We start from the raw sequence: 18,667 nt of genomic DNA, 5'->3' as shown, positions 1-18,667 counted from the left end.
TTTTTTAAAGTAGCTCAGAAGAAAGGTGGCTATTTCTGTTACTGAGATGTTAGAGAGGTCTTTCCCATGCTTCCTCCTGGAGAAGGTGTCTGGTGTGGTAAAGAGACCACATCTTTAACAACCCTTAAAAATGATGCAGTGGCAAGAGATCCATTGTGTAAACAATGTTATAACAGTGACAACAATAAGATGAATTAACAATTACATTCCACTTTACAGCTTAAAAAGCATGTTGACATCTAGAGTCCAGTCAGAGCCTCACAACAACCTTGTGACATGGATACAATCATTTTTATCATTATCCCTTGTAAGAGATGAAGAGTTATTAAATGACTTAAGAGTTTATAGCCAATAAATAGTAAAAAGGGGACTAGAAGACATCATCACACTCAGAATACCATGTTTTTAAATTATTAAGAAATATTTAATGTATTTATAGTGTAATATTAGGCTAAATCATAGGAAATTCCCTCTATTTGACCATTTTGATCTACAAAAGTGGCAATTTCATATGATTCAATCATAATCTAATCTATGTAGGTATGAATGAGTTTGAATCATATTAGTTGTTTTTGTACATAAAAATGATCAATTTTATAATCAGTATGTAGTGTGGTAGTGAAGAGGATGGAGAAGAAAGGAGAGGAAAAAAAGATGAATGAAAATGCACAGTTGGGTGTGAATTGCTTAATATTTCTTCCTAAATAATTCATTTGGTAGAGAGAAGTCCTTCCCACTCCCACCAGTGATGACTTCCTTCTACTGTTCTTTCACGATCACCCAAAGCCACTGCCACAAGAAAACTAATAACACCCCAAATCTTCAAATTACCTATTAAAATGAGATGGTAGACACAGAATAGGAAAAAGAGGAAGGCAACCTGCCCAACTGGGAGAGAGAAAGAGAGACTGGAGAAAACCTCCTCCCTGTACGTGTTGAATCTGGTTTGGTGGTTTGCACCTTCACTTTTGGAGGGAGGGTCTGAACGAGTTGCAGGCTAGGAATGAAATTCCAAACAGTGCATTCATTACAATCAAGTTCCCCTACTCCAAAAATACTGAATACCCAGTGGAGTTCATTACAATAGCACCTGACCTGTATTTCTAGCCAGCCAAGTCTTTACTTCTCTGGGAAATACAAAAAAAGAAAAGCCCGGGGGAAAACATTTTGTCAATTCAGTTGCTTGTGTATGAAAACACAATTCTATGATTTTTTTTTCTTTAAATGCATCTGATGTGGCTGGACCATGCCACGGAGCAAATACTTGCCAGAGACACTAAGAAAGAAATAGAGCCAAGCTTCTTGGTCAAGTTTGACTTGCATGACAGCCAACGTAGAGTATCAGAAACCCGCATCTTTACTGTTTTTGCTCTCGCACTACTTCAAAAATGGCCAAACAGATGTTTTTTCAATTTTACATACAAACTTCACTTCCTGGCAGTAGCAGTGTGCCAAGTTCCAGCTCAGTGCAAGTTTTTATGGCTGAATTCTAAACCCCTGACAAGAGGGGGTTATAATGAAATGCTGACAGACCCCTTAGCTCCAAAAAATGCAATGGCTTGATGCAAAGGAAGATATGTGCCCGGTGAGTTCCAGCTGAGACTATGCAAGCCAATCAATCCTCCTATAAGGAAAAGTGGTTTTTCCTTAACTCCCCATGTTCACAGAGATTTCTGGGCCAGACGTACTTTTCTTTACTTTGGCCTCTATCCATGGAGAGATAGATGTCCAGAGAAATTCTCGATTGGAAGTACATGCAATCAACTTTCCTAAAACGGTTCTCTCTGCAGTCCCAAAAGATTGTCTATTTAACAAGCTTGTAACACCCATAGGGACCACTTCTTCCAAAGCAGAATAGCCACCAAGCCTATGCAGAGTTTGGGACAGAATCCATACAGGCAGGAAGCCAACTTGTCCTCATAGATTCCTACATTATGTTCAGAGCCTTAGACCACGCTCCGGGGTTCAATTGTTTTATAGTTTCAAAAATAAATACTAAGACATTCTCTACTGTAAAATATTAAATGATTATTACAGAAAATGTAGAACGTATAATTTTTAAAAGAAAGCATACTCCCACCATAAGAACCTCTTTGAATTCTGATATATTTCTACTTCTTCAGAAAAGAAAAAAGAAAGCCTATTAAAATAGTAGTATTCTCATTACAGACAACTTGAAAAGCATGTATAGGTAAAAGGGAGGAAAGAAAAATGGTACACTCTGTGTCTATGCAGAGGTAACCATTGTTAATTTTTAAAGGATAGCCTTTCAGTCATGGATAGATACATTTTGAAAATTGCAGTGTCTGCTCTGATGCACAACTAATGAGATTCTGCCATAAGATCAATGAAAGAGAGGGTGGAAGGAAAGCAGTAAAATTACCAAAGTCACAGATATGAAGCTGGGCTGCATAAAATCCTTCAGTGATGCAGACCCAGGTTGTAAGAATGGGGAACAGAGATATGCGGAGTGGTGTTTGCTTTCAAAAGTTGACTACAATCATCAAGTGTTTCCCAGGAATGTGAGGATTTATTCGTCTCTTGCTTTTTTTTTTTTTTTTTTTAGAGGTGGGGGTTGGTATTAGAGTAATAGACAACTTTGTTTATAGGTAGTACAGCCTTAAATGAAAGAGGAAAGTTAAAATTATTTTTAAACGCTATTATGTCTATTGCTAAGGATTGTATTATTTATTTCTTCCCAAAGAAATTGAGATTTTCCATTTTTAAAATGTAATAGCCTTTACTAGTTTCTCCTACCATGTATTAAAAGTAATACAAGTTTGTTGTAGAAAATTTTGAAGATACGGATAAGTGAAAGCAATACATTTAAGGATATTCATAATCCCATCAGCCAGAGATACCATTGCTAAAATTTTGGGCGTATATCACGTCCTTCTAGACTTTTGCTATTTGTATTTTTAAAAATTAAAGGGGGCTTAGTATGTGTTATGTAATCTGTTTTTTTCATCTGAAGAGGTGTATATTTCCATGTGATTAAATATTCTACAACATTAGTTTTAATATTGGCATAGCATTCTATTGTATAGGCTAAATATAATGTACCCTACTGCGGGACACTTATTTTCCAATTTTTCATTATTATAAAAATGCCCTTGAACCTATTATTTTTGGCACAGTCGTGACTATCTCCTTGGGATTAATTTCTAGAGATTAAATTAGTGGGTCAAAGGATGTGCACATTTTAAAATACTTTGATATATATTGCCAAAGACCCTCCAGAGAGGTTAATTCTTCCCTTAGAAAAGAAAGAATATTATGTTTCCCTGCCCTGTTAATTTTTTCTTTTTCTATTTAGTGAGTGGAAAATAAGATCTTGTTACCGTTTTAATTAGCATTTTATTACGAATCAGTTTGAGTGTTTCTATATGGATCTCTCTTGGTCATTTTTATTCCTGATTTTTTTTGTGTGTCCTTTGCTTATTTTTCTCTTGGGGCGTTTTTCTTTTTCCAATTAACTTATGAAAATTTATGAGCTATTGAGGATATGAACATATCTAAATAAGTATTGCAAATATTTTTCTTAATCTGTCATTTGCCTTTTTGTGTTTGTTGCAGAAGTTTTTCATTATGCGGCAAATCTATCTTGTGAACTTCTAACCATCCTAACAGCTCTACTAGCACTTTTACAATTTTGCTTTTAAAAATAACTCTTTAATCTACTTAGATTTATTTTGGTGTTAGCAGGAGAAAGTACTCTAAACTTAGTCTTCAAATGGTTAGTGTATTTTTCCATGCATTTATTTTCCTACTAATATGAAATGTCATCTTTATTAAGTATTAATTCCCATCTATACCCAGGTCTGTTTCTGAACTCTATTTTGCTCTAAAGATTTGTCTGCCTATTTCTGTGCTAGCACAATGCTGATTTCACTGATGAAGATAAGTGCCTTCTTACTACTTAAAGTTTTTAAACAAAACTTCCTGTCTCTTACGGTGTTATTGTTTTATGAAACAGATAACATAGTAATTGTGTTTGCCGAAATGCACAAATTAAAATTCCTTTTAGTATTTTTCTAAGTGCATCGAATTTTAAATTCAGTTGAATGCATTTTGGCATTTGTACAAAATTGTTGTATGAAATATTTAAAATGGGCATGTACTTGCTCAACTCTGCAACAATTTCTTGACGTCACTTAGTAAAGCTTGAGGTGTTTCCTCTCCCACTGTGAGGGAACTATTTTTGATCTAATGGGCCCTACTTTCCGTTGAAATCTGTTATTGGAAAATAATTATCTGTACTAGTGAGTCATTTGCTGAATATAAATGGAATGGAGTGTGTATGAATGCCTAATTCACATTGTAAAAACCACTTCAATGATGATGTCTGAGAGGAGGTTCTGCTGTTGTAGACACAGAAACCAAGGCGCCATTTGGGGGATCATAGTAGAATCAGGGCCTCCTAAGTCCCAGCTTTTCTTTGGCTTCTAATTCTGTACTGTAGAGAAAATGAAAAGTTGGGATTTTTTGCTTTTGGATTTTTTTTTTTTTTTGTCTTTTGTTTTTCTATTTCACTAATGCCAAACCCAAGGCTAGAAGAGATTTTGCTCAGAACCATGAATAAGACCTGCTCCTCATGCTTAATCCTGTGTCCTATCTTATTATGTGAATTAGCCCAACAGTGTTTTTATTCATTTACATATTCAAGTATTACATGAGATTCTTCCAGAACTTTGTTCTCCTTTTGAGGAAAGACAGATGTACTCAGATGCATAGATCCTTAAATCAAGACTACTTTAAGGATAAGAAGTTTTGAGAGAAAGCTCTTTTTTTGAAGTCTTTGGATTTTAGTTTGGCTATAAAAGACATCAAATGGGAGGTATGCTATATAAGTGCTTTATACAGGCAATTGGGTGGACGTGGCCCAAAATATATTTTTATGGGGAAGGAGGGGAAATGAGGGTGGAGTTGTCCATGGACATCAGAACATTTGACCTTCAATTCACCTTGTACTTGGTTGGTCAGTCATAAGTGTCACCCATGTCCTCACTTTCAAATTTACTTTGAAGGACAGGTAGTCCATTGAAAATACAAAGCAAGAAATAGCACTGCTGGGCTTGGTCATTAGGCTCTAACAATACTTTTATCAAGTCATGTGACTTGGACAGTTCAGAATTCTGGGAATTATGCTAATACAAGTGCCTAAAACTATACTATAAGGTGCTATATTTAAGACTTTTGCCCTTGTGTACTCTATTTTACCCCTTTCTTAAGTTGAACATAGAAGATAAAATTATCATCTTGCATGATATAACTTGGTGGAGTATCTGACATTAAGAAGTGGGGTACTTCATTGTATAAATTGCTTTTATTTTTTCTCGGAAATTATAACGCTTGGCTTTTGTCTTCCCTTAAGCCATTTTAATGTTAATATCGCTAATATTGGTGTTTTTTCTAAACATTATGTCAGGGGAGGCCGACTTGCAGCTACATTTCCCAAGAGCACTTGAAAGTACGGGAGAGGGAGAAAATTTTCTGAATGTTAATAACCTTTTACATTTAATGAGGAAGTGGCCCATAGAGATGGCACTCCCAGAGAAGATGTTAACCCTACAGACCAAACCCCTGGAGCCTTAGGAGTTACCGGGGAGGCACATAGCTCCCAAATAGGACTTTTTTTGTAGGGTGTGAAAGCGATTTCCATTGCTGGGTAGATCTGATGATTTTTCAGGCATGTTTGATCTCAGTCTTCTCTCTTGCCAAGCTTCTGCTTGTGAATGAAGACCTGTGCTAACATCACTTCCTGAAGCTGCCTTCCCGACTCTCCCAAGCACAAATGCCCTTTGCTGTCTGCATCTCCTGGGCATTGGGTACCTTCCTCTAATAGCATCATTACCATATTAGTTGTTTTATGTGTCTGTTCCGTCCACTGGACAGGGTGGGAATGTTGTCACATTCAACTTTTTTTTTTTTTATCCCTGCAATCTGGAACAATGCATGGAAATTAACAATTTCTCAATAAATGTGTGCCAAATGTATGAACTGAAGGAAGATCTTAATTTCTAAATGAGGATTGTGCATTTGCTTTCCAGTCATGTCATCAAGTCCCACCGTTGGGTCTTCCAGCACATCCTCCATCCTCCCATTTTCCTCTTCAGTTTTTCCTGCTGTCAAACAGAAGAGTGCCTTTGCCCCTGTCATCAGGCCCCAAGGCTCCCCTTCACCTGCCTGCTCCAGTGGCAATGGAAATGGATTCAGAGGTAAGCAAGGGTTCTATTTTGGGGATAACACAATGTACCATAGGGTTGGCAAAGTAAGAGCAAACAGCACATCATTGTATAGCTCCAGCCATTTACCTGCAAAGAGATGCTTTGCTGTTCTCATCATGGGACATGAATGGCTTCTACAGCTAGGCAAGTGCTCCATCTAAAAGCAAGATGGGGCCGGGCATGGTGGCTCATGCCTGTATTCCCAGCACTTCGGGAGGCCAAGGCAGGCGGATCACTTGGAGGTCAGGAGTTTGAGACCAGCCTGGCCAACATGGTAAAACCCTGTGTCTACTTAAAATACAAAAATTAGCTGGGTGTGTTTGTGGGTGCCTGTAATCCTAGCTACTCGAGAGACTGAGGCAGAAGAATCGCTTGAACCTGGGAGGCAGAGGTTGCAGTGAGCCGAGATCACGCCATTGCACTCCAGCCTGGGCAACAAGAGCAAAACACCATCTCAAAAAATAAATTTTTTTAAAAAGTAAGATCAGGGAAAACAGACATCAGCAAACTCTGCAGGTAATGGAATTAACCATGGTAGAGCCATACATACAATTGAGGAGTGTCTGGACTTCCCAGCCCTATGCTGTCCACAAGGCCATTCTGCTATCTCTCAGAAAATGCCCAGTCACCCCCACGGGATACCATGTGGTGCTTTCTGCTTACCTAATCCACTTGCCGTCATGTCCTCTTGGCACACATGGACAAGAGCCAGCAGGAGCAACCAACAAGTTCTGAGAATTCTGGTTACATGCAAGTCAAATTGATAGCAGGTGCCTGATTAGGGGGTTGTGGAGAATAGAAAAGTCATAGTTTCTAAGAACAAAAGTTATCCATCAAACCCATTTTTGAGCAATGTTCTAAAACATAATACGGCATGACATAACACAAATGTGATGAGTATATGAAAAATCATCTCATCATGGATGGAGGACAGCCGACAGCAAAAGAGCAAATTGGAAACTGCTGAGGACTGGGGCTCACTGGCAACCCACATTATTTTTAGGCTGCTCCTCTCAAGTTCTTGACATGAAAATATTTACAACAAGCAGGGTTGGGTAAAACTAAAGAGGGAAGAGGTTTCATTAACCCTCATGGATCAAAGGCTGTGAGGTCAGCAGTGCTTGATGAGGAACCTTGGATGGGGCTGCATTGTCCTGGGGATGGCATCTGCCTGGTGGTTTGATGATAGAGTGTGGGTTCTTAATTCTTTTGGGACACCTGTGAGAGGTCAGTCTCCTCTTGTGACTGAGCAGAGCTCTGGGAGGTACGTTAGGTTCCTGAGCCATCCCAACACTGGAGATGATGGTGTATTCTGGAAGTCAAGTGACTCTACAGGGAAACTGTCAAAACCAGAATGGAAAACCCAGTACTCAGAAACATTGTTGAAAATTATTTTACTTCTAACTAGACAAAGCAGCGGGGTCTATATACCACCCAAAGTGTGGGTAGTTGGAAACATCTGGAAATTTCATGGATTTTTTGGCAGGGATTTTCACCCAGATGTCTAATTCCTAGAGAAATAGGCTGAGCCTGTATCTAAGTGTCTCCACCTGCCCCATCTTTCATCAAAGACCAGTGGTTTCCATCCCATCCTTAGGGGATGTGCCCAGAGCTTTTTCCATGATGCCTTCATCTCCAGATGGGGAAATGAAAACGATTGCTGAATATTCACCGTACTTTCCTTCCTCTTCCCCGTGACCTCTTCAGTGTTGATGTTTCCTCTTTTTAAGTTCTCTGGTTTTATTCATCGACCTTAACCCGAGTGGAGGCCCAGCAAGTCTTACTGGCAAAATGCAGATTGAGACAGACCAAGGAGGGGTGCAGGCTTTCCTCTGCACTGGACGGGAGGCAGACAGGATGGATGCGGGCCCTTTCCTCATTCCTGACCACTTAGCACATATGCCACTTAAAAGAAAAAAAGATACTTGACTTACACTTGTCACCCCTTCCCCACCTCCTCTCTCACAGGGAAGTGGAGCTGGTTGTCTCAGATATTCTCTGTTTTACCCGGCTCTCAGCCTACAGTGTGGCCAGGACAAGTTTCTTACAGACTCCCAGGGCCTGTCATCCCCACCCCACCTCCTGTTGCATGCCCAAGGCTCCTGTGCTGTTACTGAAGTCAGGTTTGAGTCAGCCCAAAGAGCTGGAAGGAAACCTTGCTTGGTCTTAGTAAGGTTCCCTCTGAGGGCAGCTGCAGCAGAAACAGAAGACCCTCTCCAGGGTCCCCAGCCACACAAATTTCTGGTCACCACCCCTCAGGATGCTCGGGCTAAGCGGCACGTTCCTCATAGGTTTATAGGAGCAATGACTTGGTGAGTTGCATGTAGGCACAGGCTGTAGGCTCTAGCTTCATTTCTAGAGTCACTGTAAGGTCCCAAACCTCATTTGAATCCTTCAGTTCCCTCCACATTCCTCCGGTGATTTGAACCTTTAAAAGAAGAAGGGCCCAGGTGTGGTGGCACACACCTATAGTCCCAGATACTTCGGAGGCTGAGGCAGGAGGATCACTTGAGCCCAGCCTGTGCAACATAGCAAGACCTCATCTCTAAAAGATAAAAGTTTTTATAGGTTTTTTTTAAAGAAAGTTTCATTAATTTTGGGGGTACAGGTGGTTTTTGATTACATGGATAAGTTCTTTAGTGGTGATTTGAGATTTCGGCGCATGAGTTACCTTAGCAGTATCCACTGTACCCCATATGTAGTCTCTTTAAAAGATAAAATGTTTGGAGTAGGTCGGGGAGGAAAAAAATAGAACCACCTGTCGATTTAGGGCAGTAGCCTACAAAGAAATTGCAAAAAAACTATGAAAACATCAAGTGACATGTGGAGAAATCCTTAAAGAGTATTAGCCACTGGAAGAGCGCCGGCCATGATGTCACCAGTCCTGTGCCGAGTTCTAGTTCAGCTCTTTCCGGGCCATGTCAATCTGTGCATGCCATTATCTCAGAGCCTCAGTTTCCTAGTCTGTTAAATAGAAAATCAACAGCTATCCCCAAAGGTGGTTGTGGACTAATTTGTGTGAAGAACTAGGCAAGGTAACAGATATTTCCTACAGCCTGGCCGGGAGGAGGCGAGGGTTGACAAAGGATGCCCTCAGTGACCTTACCTTATGCTCTTCCTCGTTTTAGACCAGGTGCATGGAAGCTCAGTGTCCAACATTGTGAAGTTCCCTTGAGTACAGAGAGGAAACCAAGCTGACATTTAATGCACAGTCACTGAACAAAACAAACAAAAAATCCTGGGGTCTCAGAGGCCAGCTGGACAGGGAGCTCCATCTTTTTAGAGCTACACAGTGGGAGGGTGACAATGTGGGCTGAGTGCCTGGGTGATCACAGGCTGAGAAGGGGCCCTTCTCTAGACTTCATTGTCTGCAAAGGCATATGCTGCCCACACTCTTTGAGGCTTGCTAACTATCCTGAGTACTACAGGCCAGGTGCCGAACTGAGTGCCTTAAGAGAATTATCTCCAAGTCATGCCATTATCACCATTCTTAGTTAAGCAGTTTACCCAAGGCCACACAGGAAGAGTCTGATGACTTGAACCCAGACATGTGGATTCCAGAGCTTGTGCTCTGGCAGCCCACTGTGTCTCCAGGGACAATGAGAGTGAAATTCTTCTCTTTACCCTATACCCCCATACCTACTTTCCACCTGGTTCAAAGGGAGATTATTGCTTTCTGTCTGTTGGCTATGGTTTCTACAAGCAAAAAAGTCAGAGTCTCCACCCAGCAGAGATCAAGCCTACCCAGTCTGGATGTAGGACTAGGAGGAAGGGATATATCTCAAATCTGTTCTTCTCTTTCAGGGGATCTTGTTCTTTGAGCACCTCTGCTGTTACATGAGCCCCTTTGGTATCTCTCTGAGCACCCAGAAAAAGGAAGGGGCTGAGGATTTTTCTTTTTGAGACAGGGTCTCACTCTGTCACACAGGTTGTAGCATAGTGGTGCGATCATGGCTCACTGCAGCCTTGACCTCCTGGGCTCAATAAGAGATTCTCTTATTGAGAATCTCAGCCTCCTGAGTAGCTAAGACTATAGGCATGTACCACCATGCCGGGCTAAGTTTTGTATTTTTTGTAGAGATGGGTTTTCATCATGTTGCTCAGGCTGGTCTTGAACTCCTGGGCTCGAGCAATCCTCCTAAAGAGCTGGGATTACAGGCATTAGCCACTGCGCTCAGCCAGGAGTTTGTGAGTCAGAATTCCACTGCCAGAGAGCTCCACATACAGCATGGTTCCACCTTCTACCTCATTTATCAGCTGCTTCCAGTTGATAAGTATAGATTGTCAAGATAATATTACACACTATGTGTCTGATTCATTTTCCAGCTCCCTCCAGGAAAAATAAAATAAAATAAAATCCTCCTACACTCTGGGATAATTACTAGGGTTGCTATATCTCTAAGTCATCAGGGAGTGTCCAGAATTGAACCGCCTTTATTGAAAAGTTACATTGATTCAATATATAGTAATACAGGCAAAAATAATTAAGGCTTTGCTAGCTGTGTAAGACCTTAATCCAGATCTCACAAACATTCAATAAAGCCTGTATGGGCAGGGAAATAGACGGCTGACAATTTTACCCGAGAGGACTAGCTGACAGAGAGAATGAGAGAGGAGAGAGAGATGGAAGGGTTGAGAAAAGCAGAGAGAATTTCAGCCATTTGCTTGGAAGCTTAGTAAGCAACACTCAGCAAAATGCTTCTGTTATATTGAATAATTCCTTAGATGCAATGTAGATAGTAAAATGCAAAGGATCAAATTCTAGATATTATTTTAAAGGTTCTGATGCATGGAAACTATTCTGCCATTTTCTAAGAATGTGAAAATCCCACGGGCTTATCTTCTGAAAGCCAAGGCCGGAGGAATACAGTTTGCTGTGGGATTTTTCCACATTGTGCTGGTGCTGCTTTATTTGCCACATCTAGGGAAACCCTGGGAAGTGATTCCACCCAGACAGGCATTGTCCGAATCCTCTTGACCCGATGAAGGGAGAAAGAATTGGATTAAATTGGATTACTCCATTTATGTAGGGTGATGAAGAGTAGGAATTGGAGGCTGAATACAGTGGCTCATGCCTGTAATCCCAACATTTTGGGAGGCTGAGGTGGGTGGATCACCTGAAGCCAGGAGTTGAAGACCAGCCTGGCCAACATGGCGAAACCCCATTCAATACAAAAATTCGCCAGGCGTGGTGGCATGCACCTGTAGTCCCAGCTACTCAGGAGGTGGAGGCTGAGGCAGGAGAATCACTTGAACCCGGGAGGTTGCAGTGAGCCGAGATGGCCCCACTGCACTCCAACCTGGGTGACAGAACAAGATTCCACCTCAAAAAAGGAGAGTAGGAATTGAGGGACCAAATGAAGTCTTCTATTCCAGTAATCAGTGTTCATTTGCAATGAGCATCAGACATGAACAGTGAGCACCAAAGGAAGATGAGCTAATTAAAAAAAAAAAAACGCACTCACCAAAGAAGTGAAGGATAGATAAAAAGCTTGATTTGTTATCAAAGATGCCCTGGTAAATCAACAGGCTCAGCACCTGGAATTTCCTTTCCTGTTCCAACTAAGTGATTTGGAGCAGTATAATCTGGAAATTATCTTAGTCGAATAAAAAAAATGCATATATTACAGTTTAGTTTACATGTTTACATCTGTTGTCTCATTTATACAACCCATTAATATAAAACAAAACATAACTCCTGGCCTCCCAGGCAAAACTTCATCAAGGTTTGCTTGTACTTCAGTGATTCCATTAGGCTTCAGTGCCTTTAATGGGCTGTCTGCTAGACCAAACCTGGAGAACCGGTCCTCATATCAGCTGAGGGCACCGTCTCCTTGAATGGCATCAGACTCTATCATTCCCATCCCCTGCCCCTCATTCTGCTTCATAGCCTTGAACATAAAAAGTCCCCAAGTCTCATTCCTGTGCCACTCTTTCCTTGCAGCCATGACCGGACTTGTTGTACCCCCGATGTAAAGAAGAACTGCTTTCTTATAGCACAAAACTACTTACTCTGATGGACCAATAATGAAGAAAGCACTATGAGCTCTTTTGGGGGTGTAGTGGTGCCCCCACATGAACACGATGGACACCCTTGGGTCTGCAAGGAGCCGGCATCTTACTTGGTCCCACGTCCTCCTATAGCTCTGATGGTGGCTACACAAACTGACCCTCTTGGGACAAGGACAAAAGATGTCATTGACGTAGTCAGTGCTAAGAGCAGAAATGCAATTCTTTGTTATGAACATTATGAAAACCACCTTCCTATGTTTGTAAAATATTTAAGAAAAAATTGGCAAACAATTAATGCTTAATATTTTGGATACTATTTGTTTTTCTTTGTAGGAAAAAAAGTTGAAAGTTTCTATTTTCTATGAAGCCTTTCAGATACCAATTTAGTTTATGCAGAAAAAAATTGAACAAAACAGGGTACCAGCATGGAAGACTTTCTTAAAACGCAACCTGAATTGAATGATGAAATGTTGTATGTGTGTTTGCTTATAGCTTAATCTCTTTAAAAAATGAACAAAAAAAGGGAAAAATTTTAAAATGTTTTACAATTATTTAAATAAATAAATGTGTAACTTATTGTAAGTAGAGGTAGAAATTAAGACCTTTTTTTGGAAGAGAGAGGGATTTCTCTTCCTGATGTAAAATGAAAATGATGCAAACATGTAGTAACAAGTTTTAAAGGTGTGTGATTATTACTGCAGTTACTTACTAGATTCTTATCCCCTGTCCTGCACCCCCTCCTTTTCCATCATTTTATTGACCCAAGGGCAAGAACATGTAGATTCCCACAGAACACCCTAATGCAGAAACAGACACTCTAGCACATGCACAAATACTCCAACCCATCAATTCATTCCCCTCCGTCTGATTTCTAAATAGTCCACACTCTTGTGAATACTTTTAAAAATTCCTATTATTAGCTTTCAATGTTCTCCCGAGCAGTCCAGAGAATTCCCATGTTTGAGTCTGTCTCAGGCTTTCAGCATCCCAAGGAAAGAAGCACCTCACCTTCTAGCAGAGCCAAAACCACAGACTTTCTTAACCAAGGGACCCCTTGGGAATTCTTCCTCACCAGAACCCCACCACTCCCTCCACTTTGGGTGCCTGGTTCAGTACAGAGGTACACAGCCCCATAGAACTACAGCAACACGGTTTGGAGAAGATAACTCTGTTTGATGGACTCTTTAGAATCAGTCCTACAACATCCAAGTCCTTTCCTCTCTGTCAATTTCCTCTTTTATGGCATTAAACTCTCTTGAAAAACATAGCTATCCCACTCGACAGTTTCTAGTCAAGAATGAGATGCAATGTGGGAGAGGGATATTAAAAGCCCTAATCCCCTCTTCTGATGTTCAAAGAAAGGCAAGACCAGATTCTTGGGAGATCCAGAGATTAGGGGCATCTGTGTTCTATGCAGCACAGTTACCCAGCCCTTTGATGGGCGCTTCATAGTTTTGTGACTAGCACTTAGAGGGGAAGAACCTTGCCTTAGCTGCTAACAGTGGTTGATTCTTGAAAGCTTATGTGATCCTAGAGACATATCCAGGCATATTGGGATTGCCAATAAGGATGTCACTTGTTTCCACATTGGGGTTCTCCTTATTGACTCATGAGCACCACAGTAGAGTCTATACACAGACTTAGTTTGGGGTTCTTGGTTGGGATTTCAGCATTAGAAATAGATGCAGCACTCATGGAAAAACATCATGAGTGCATCTGAGCCAATTTTAGATGACTTCATTAATTCTGCAAACCTTCTCTTTGACCCATTGATGCAGGCCCACATCTATCCAGCCCCAACTGTCTTATTTGCCTTTAACCCATTCTGGAATTACCCAGTATGACTTATATTATTTCTATGCACATGAGAATCCAAGGTTTTAGAAACCTGGCATGCTTATAACTACTGCTGACAGTCCCTCATAGTCAGGGCTTAAAGCGCCAAAATACACGGAAACATAAGAGAAAAAGTCCCCCAGTGAGAAACCTGATTGATAGAAGGGGAAGAATGTGTGGAATATGAATGTTACCTTCCAAAAGTGAAGGCAGAGCAAAATTAAGCATGTTTAGCCCTGGATTTGAGCCAATCCAACATAAGGAAATTTTTTTTTTTAAGTAGCATTGCTTTTAGAACCTGTGAATTTTCCTCTTGCATGAAGATGAGTGCAGTACTGTCTTCAAAATGATTGTAGAATTTGTTGGTAGCTTTACACCGAAAAATGCGTGTAACTAAATACCAGACATCCTTGGCCATTCAGCTAGAACCCTGGCAGCAACAGAGCTATTTAATTGTACAAATGTGTGTAAGGATTATTTTTAGTGTACTAATAAATTAAAAACAAAGCTACCCTGTCCTCGTTAGTCATTGCTATTCAATCATTCCAGTCCCGAGTTATTTTTGTGCCACTTGGAATATGAGTATTTCTATTGGTAACTACAAACTCTATCCTGTGTTTGTAAGAGGAGCTGTGTAAGCTTTTTTTCATTTAAAGGGACAATTTACTTCATTATTTATCTCATTCTATTGTTATAGCATTGTAATTCTTCTCAGTTTTTCTTTGCACATTTCAATATGCATGGTTTAAAAACCATTAACTTCCCTACCTTTTGTACAGTAAGGTTTCATTTTCAAACTGTATAGTTTCATTTTATTGTTTTGCTTTGTCAGTTATATACAGTATAAAGTTGCTATGCACAGAGCTTTTTGTAAAGACAGCTTTTTTGTTTACTGTTTTTAATGGTCTTACTTAAAGAATATCTTGTTTGTAAAATGAATATGTCTACTTCAGTTTTAAACTTTAAATTATCCTAACAAAAAAATAAAATTTTTGTACTGTAAAAATGAGTGGACCTTTTTATTTTATTTTTTTTTTGGAGTGGTAGTTTGGAATTTGTTCTTAATGTTGGCAATTTTCTCATAACTGCTGGCCCCTGAGTTATATTTGAGGAAATCTTACTATAGATTTTGTTTACATGGAATGTGTACTAAGTTACTCCCTTAAAGGAGAGCATGACTTTTGTTCATTTTTCTGTATATATTCATCTATATATCCATCTGTTCAAATTCATTCATTAAAAAAACCCTCAAAACTGAAAGAATCCTGTTTGCTCTGTTGGATTTTGGCTATACAGAATTCCTGAGGTAGGTGGGCAGTCTCCCCTGATTTGAAATTGCTTGTTGAGCAAATGTTACAACTTGAGCCATCAGACACTGGGTGAAGAATTGCAGGCTAGAACACAAAGACTTGACATCTCTTCTTAAATCATAGGAAAGGAGTGAGATGTGTACTCATGGAAGAAAATAATACACAGACGATAGCTCACTCAGGAAGATAGAGAGGGCGCAGAAGCTCGGAGAAGACACCCAGACAGAGGGTTGGAGCTGCCAGAGAGGGTTCCTTCGCGGGAGGCAGGGCTGGACCAGGGCTCCAAAGAGCAGCAGGAATTTTGCAGTAGAGGAGGTTAGTAGCGAGCACTCCAGATGGGAAGGACAACATAAAGACATGCAAAGGGAAATTCACAAAGCACACTTAGGAGAACCGGATCCTACATGTGATTTTTCAACCAGAGTATTCACAAGTGTACTTAAAATTGGATTATTTCGTTTCTCTCTAGGGGAGTACAGATATCTTCAAACCACACGCATTGCCCTCCTCACATAAGTGGATGCAATCCTGCTTCTAAATACTGAAAAAGTCACTGTGTTTTTGCTTTTCTCAATGAAAACTAGCTCTCTGCCTAGTAGAATGTTCTTCCCTTCGATCTCTGCCTAGCTGTTGCCTTCTCATCCTTCAGGCCTCAGTTTATATATCACCTACTGAGGGAGGCCTCTGGTGACCACCTACGATGCAGATTCCCCTTCTTATTCTCTGTAATTAAACTCTGTTTGTGCCCTTTTCACACTTTGCATTCATTTGTTTGTTTCCTGCTGGCTGTCTCCCTCCACTTCTTTAGACAGAAAGCTCATAAGGACAGGGACCGCATCAGTCTCAACCCCATATTTGACCGAGGTTCTCAACACATGCTTGTTGGATGAGTGAACCAGCGGACTCAGTTCGGACTCCCAGAGGCGGCCCTGCCTTGTCATGTGGGAGAGGCCACTGATTTGTTACAAACGACAGAAAATGGCATCATTGGCAGAATCCACTCCTTAGGGACTCTCTTGTCAGTCAACTAATCAAAAGAATTATGAAGTGTGTCTATAATGTAATGTGGCTGGATGTTTAACAGAGAAACTCAAAATGGGAAGGAAATGAGGAGAAAGCAACCTCTGGCTGGTCGCCTGTTGTAGAGGTTGCTCAGCCCTGGAACTTATCCCATGTGGATTTTCTCACTCGGATGTGATTCTAGAACCAGAATCTGGATCTTTTAGGGAAATGTACATTCCATTCCTGTTCCAGGTTGGACAATGTTAACCACACACTTGAATCTCAAAGAGTCTTTGGTGCATTTACCAAATGGCAAGAAGTCCAGAGTGGCTATTGGGCACTGAATGTGAGAGTGTTAAGATTTGAAACTTTAAGAATTAGGTGGGGACTATGTCCTAAAAGACTGTTCACAATGCCAAAGACTTTAGACTTCATACATTGATCTATACTGCAGGTAATGGAACTCAAAGAAACTTACAGAGTGACATGATCAACTTTAGACTTTAGATAAATCATAATAACTACAATGTGTGTGATGGACTGTAGATTGTAGATATTAGAGGCAAGGAGACCAATTAGGCAAGGACCAAAGACAGCTGATGAGCACCAGTGTTCTGGGCTATTGTTTATGACTGGTGTCCTTTCTAATTGCTCAGCATCTGTGTGGCACCAGTTGTGAAATGTTTTAAAATTGCTCCTGCAATTAAGATACTATTGCAATAGTCTAAACACAAATGACTCATACTTGAACTAAGGCATGACAATAGAGATGGAAAGCAGAGGAAAGATTTCAGAGAACGTTTTACAGTTTGACAGGAGTTATCGACTAGCGAAATGTTGGAATGAAGAGAATGGGGTGACTAGGATAAATCCCAGTTTGCCAGTTAGACAATCAGATTTTGGGATATCATTAACTGAAGTAGGGAGTACAGAGGGGGGATATCTTGGGAAGGGTGGAAGGAAATGATTTTAAATTGGGGCACACCTGGCACACATCCTCCTCTTCCTTCTTGGTTCACTGAAGGCTGTTTTCTAGCAGTTTAATCAAGAAGGACTTAGGAGAATTATGCTTCTTGGTTCGTGCACACCAAAAAGAGATTATTTCTATTTGAATGGCTATTCGGTTAAGTATTAAATCTAAAATTGGGGGGGTTTTACTTTGAGGATTCATAGGAGTTTTTGTTTATTTGCTATGTTGCTGTGGCGACGTCTAAAGCCATGACTTTCTTATCCTCTATTATTTTACTTATTTAAGCAAGGCAATCCTATAATTTTTTTGTGTAAGTCATGACACTTTTGAGAGTGAGGGAAACACAATACATAATTATGGCTGGAAAACATGCAAATTGAGACTAGCTCATGGTCTCTCTATTTACAAGTGACTTGATCTTTTTGTCTGCCAGCCCCAGAGGCTTTCTATGGGAAGCCAGTCCCTTTACCAGGATATAGCTGGATGTTGATTGTCCTGTGTCATTTTTTCCCCAGTGTTCCCTTTCAATGTGTAGATTCAAATTGTCCTTTATTTCTGGCAACTTTAATTATGATGTTAAAATATATTCTCTGTTCCTTCATTCTGGTCTTTCTGGTCCCCTTTTCTGGTCTTTCTAAAGACACAAGTGAGGCTCTCTAGCCTCCATCGTTTGTGTCCGTCATATCCTCTCTAAATGCATACTGTTTGCTTGCCTTTCTCACTCTTGTCTGCCTTTGTGTTCCTTCTAATTTCTCAGTGGCTTTTATTTTTTGTTTCACTATTTTCATGAGTTGTGCCAGGTTATATTTCATCGGTTTTATTGTGCTGCCCATTTTCATGGAACTGCTGCATCTCTGCATTGAGCTATTGTTTCATAGAAATATTGGTTTTTAAAATGATTAAGGCAATGAGCTTGATCAGAATTACCACCAGCTCCGTGAGAACCTTTTTCTTTCTGGTGACTATCCATCAACTATCCATTGTTTTCCTTTCCTTTTTCCTTCCCCTCTCCTTCACAGTGTATGCATATATATCATATTCTGATACCTTTTTGTCAGCATTTATCTTTGATTGAAATGAATTTTTCCTGGACCAGCTATTTGCCAGAAGTTTGGGAGGGGAGGGTCAGGGCTATGTATTAGGGTAACAAAAATTCTTATTTCAGAATTCTTATGTGTGTACATGCATATGCGTGTATGTGTGTGTGTGTGTGTGTGTGAGAGAGAGAGACAGCATGTGTTTTTTTTTGTTTGTTTGTTTGTTTTTTTGAGAAGGAGTCTTGTTCTGTCACCCAGGCTGGAGTGCAGTGG

At 40.3% G+C, this 18,667-nt stretch overlaps 1 protein-coding gene and 1 long non-coding RNA gene across 6 annotated transcripts in view; one reads left to right on the top strand and one right to left on the bottom strand.

Annotated features, from left to right (window-relative positions):
* The window catches only part of EBF2 (EBF transcription factor 2), a 207,656-nt gene extending 189,547 nt beyond the window's left edge, over nt 1-18,109 (top strand). The window contains exons 13-14 of one of the 2 annotated variants that reach the window (XM_063726596.1): nt 6,051-6,218; nt 12,172-18,109. In XM_063726596.1, the coding sequence (XP_063582666.1) occupies nt 6,051-6,218; nt 12,172-12,203 (200 nt within the window). In that variant the 3' untranslated portion in view covers nt 12,204-18,109. The remainder of the gene's footprint in view (nt 1-6,050; nt 6,219-12,171) is intronic. The other variant, XM_002818920.6, reaches the window with a different exon arrangement.
* The window catches only part of LOC129060930 (uncharacterized), a 182,429-nt gene that overhangs the window by 3,299 nt on the left and 160,463 nt on the right, over nt 1-18,667 (bottom strand). For 3 of the 4 annotated variants that reach the window (XR_010141076.1, XR_008527827.2, XR_008527830.2), the window contains one exon: nt 6,891-7,001. This is a non-coding gene — a long non-coding RNA (uncharacterized LOC129060930). Of the gene's footprint in view, nt 1-6,890; nt 7,002-9,333; nt 9,398-18,667 lie in introns of all 4 variants that reach the window. The other variant, XR_008527829.2, reaches the window with a different exon arrangement.

The sequence above is a fragment of the Pongo abelii genome, chromosome 7 (assembly GCF_028885655.2).
Source record: "Pongo abelii isolate AG06213 chromosome 7, NHGRI_mPonAbe1-v2.0_pri, whole genome shotgun sequence".
Lineage (NCBI taxonomy): Eukaryota > Metazoa > Chordata > Mammalia > Primates > Hominidae > Pongo > Pongo abelii.
The sequence above is the reverse complement of the archived record's forward strand: the minus strand, read 5'-3'. Positions and strand labels throughout refer to the sequence as shown.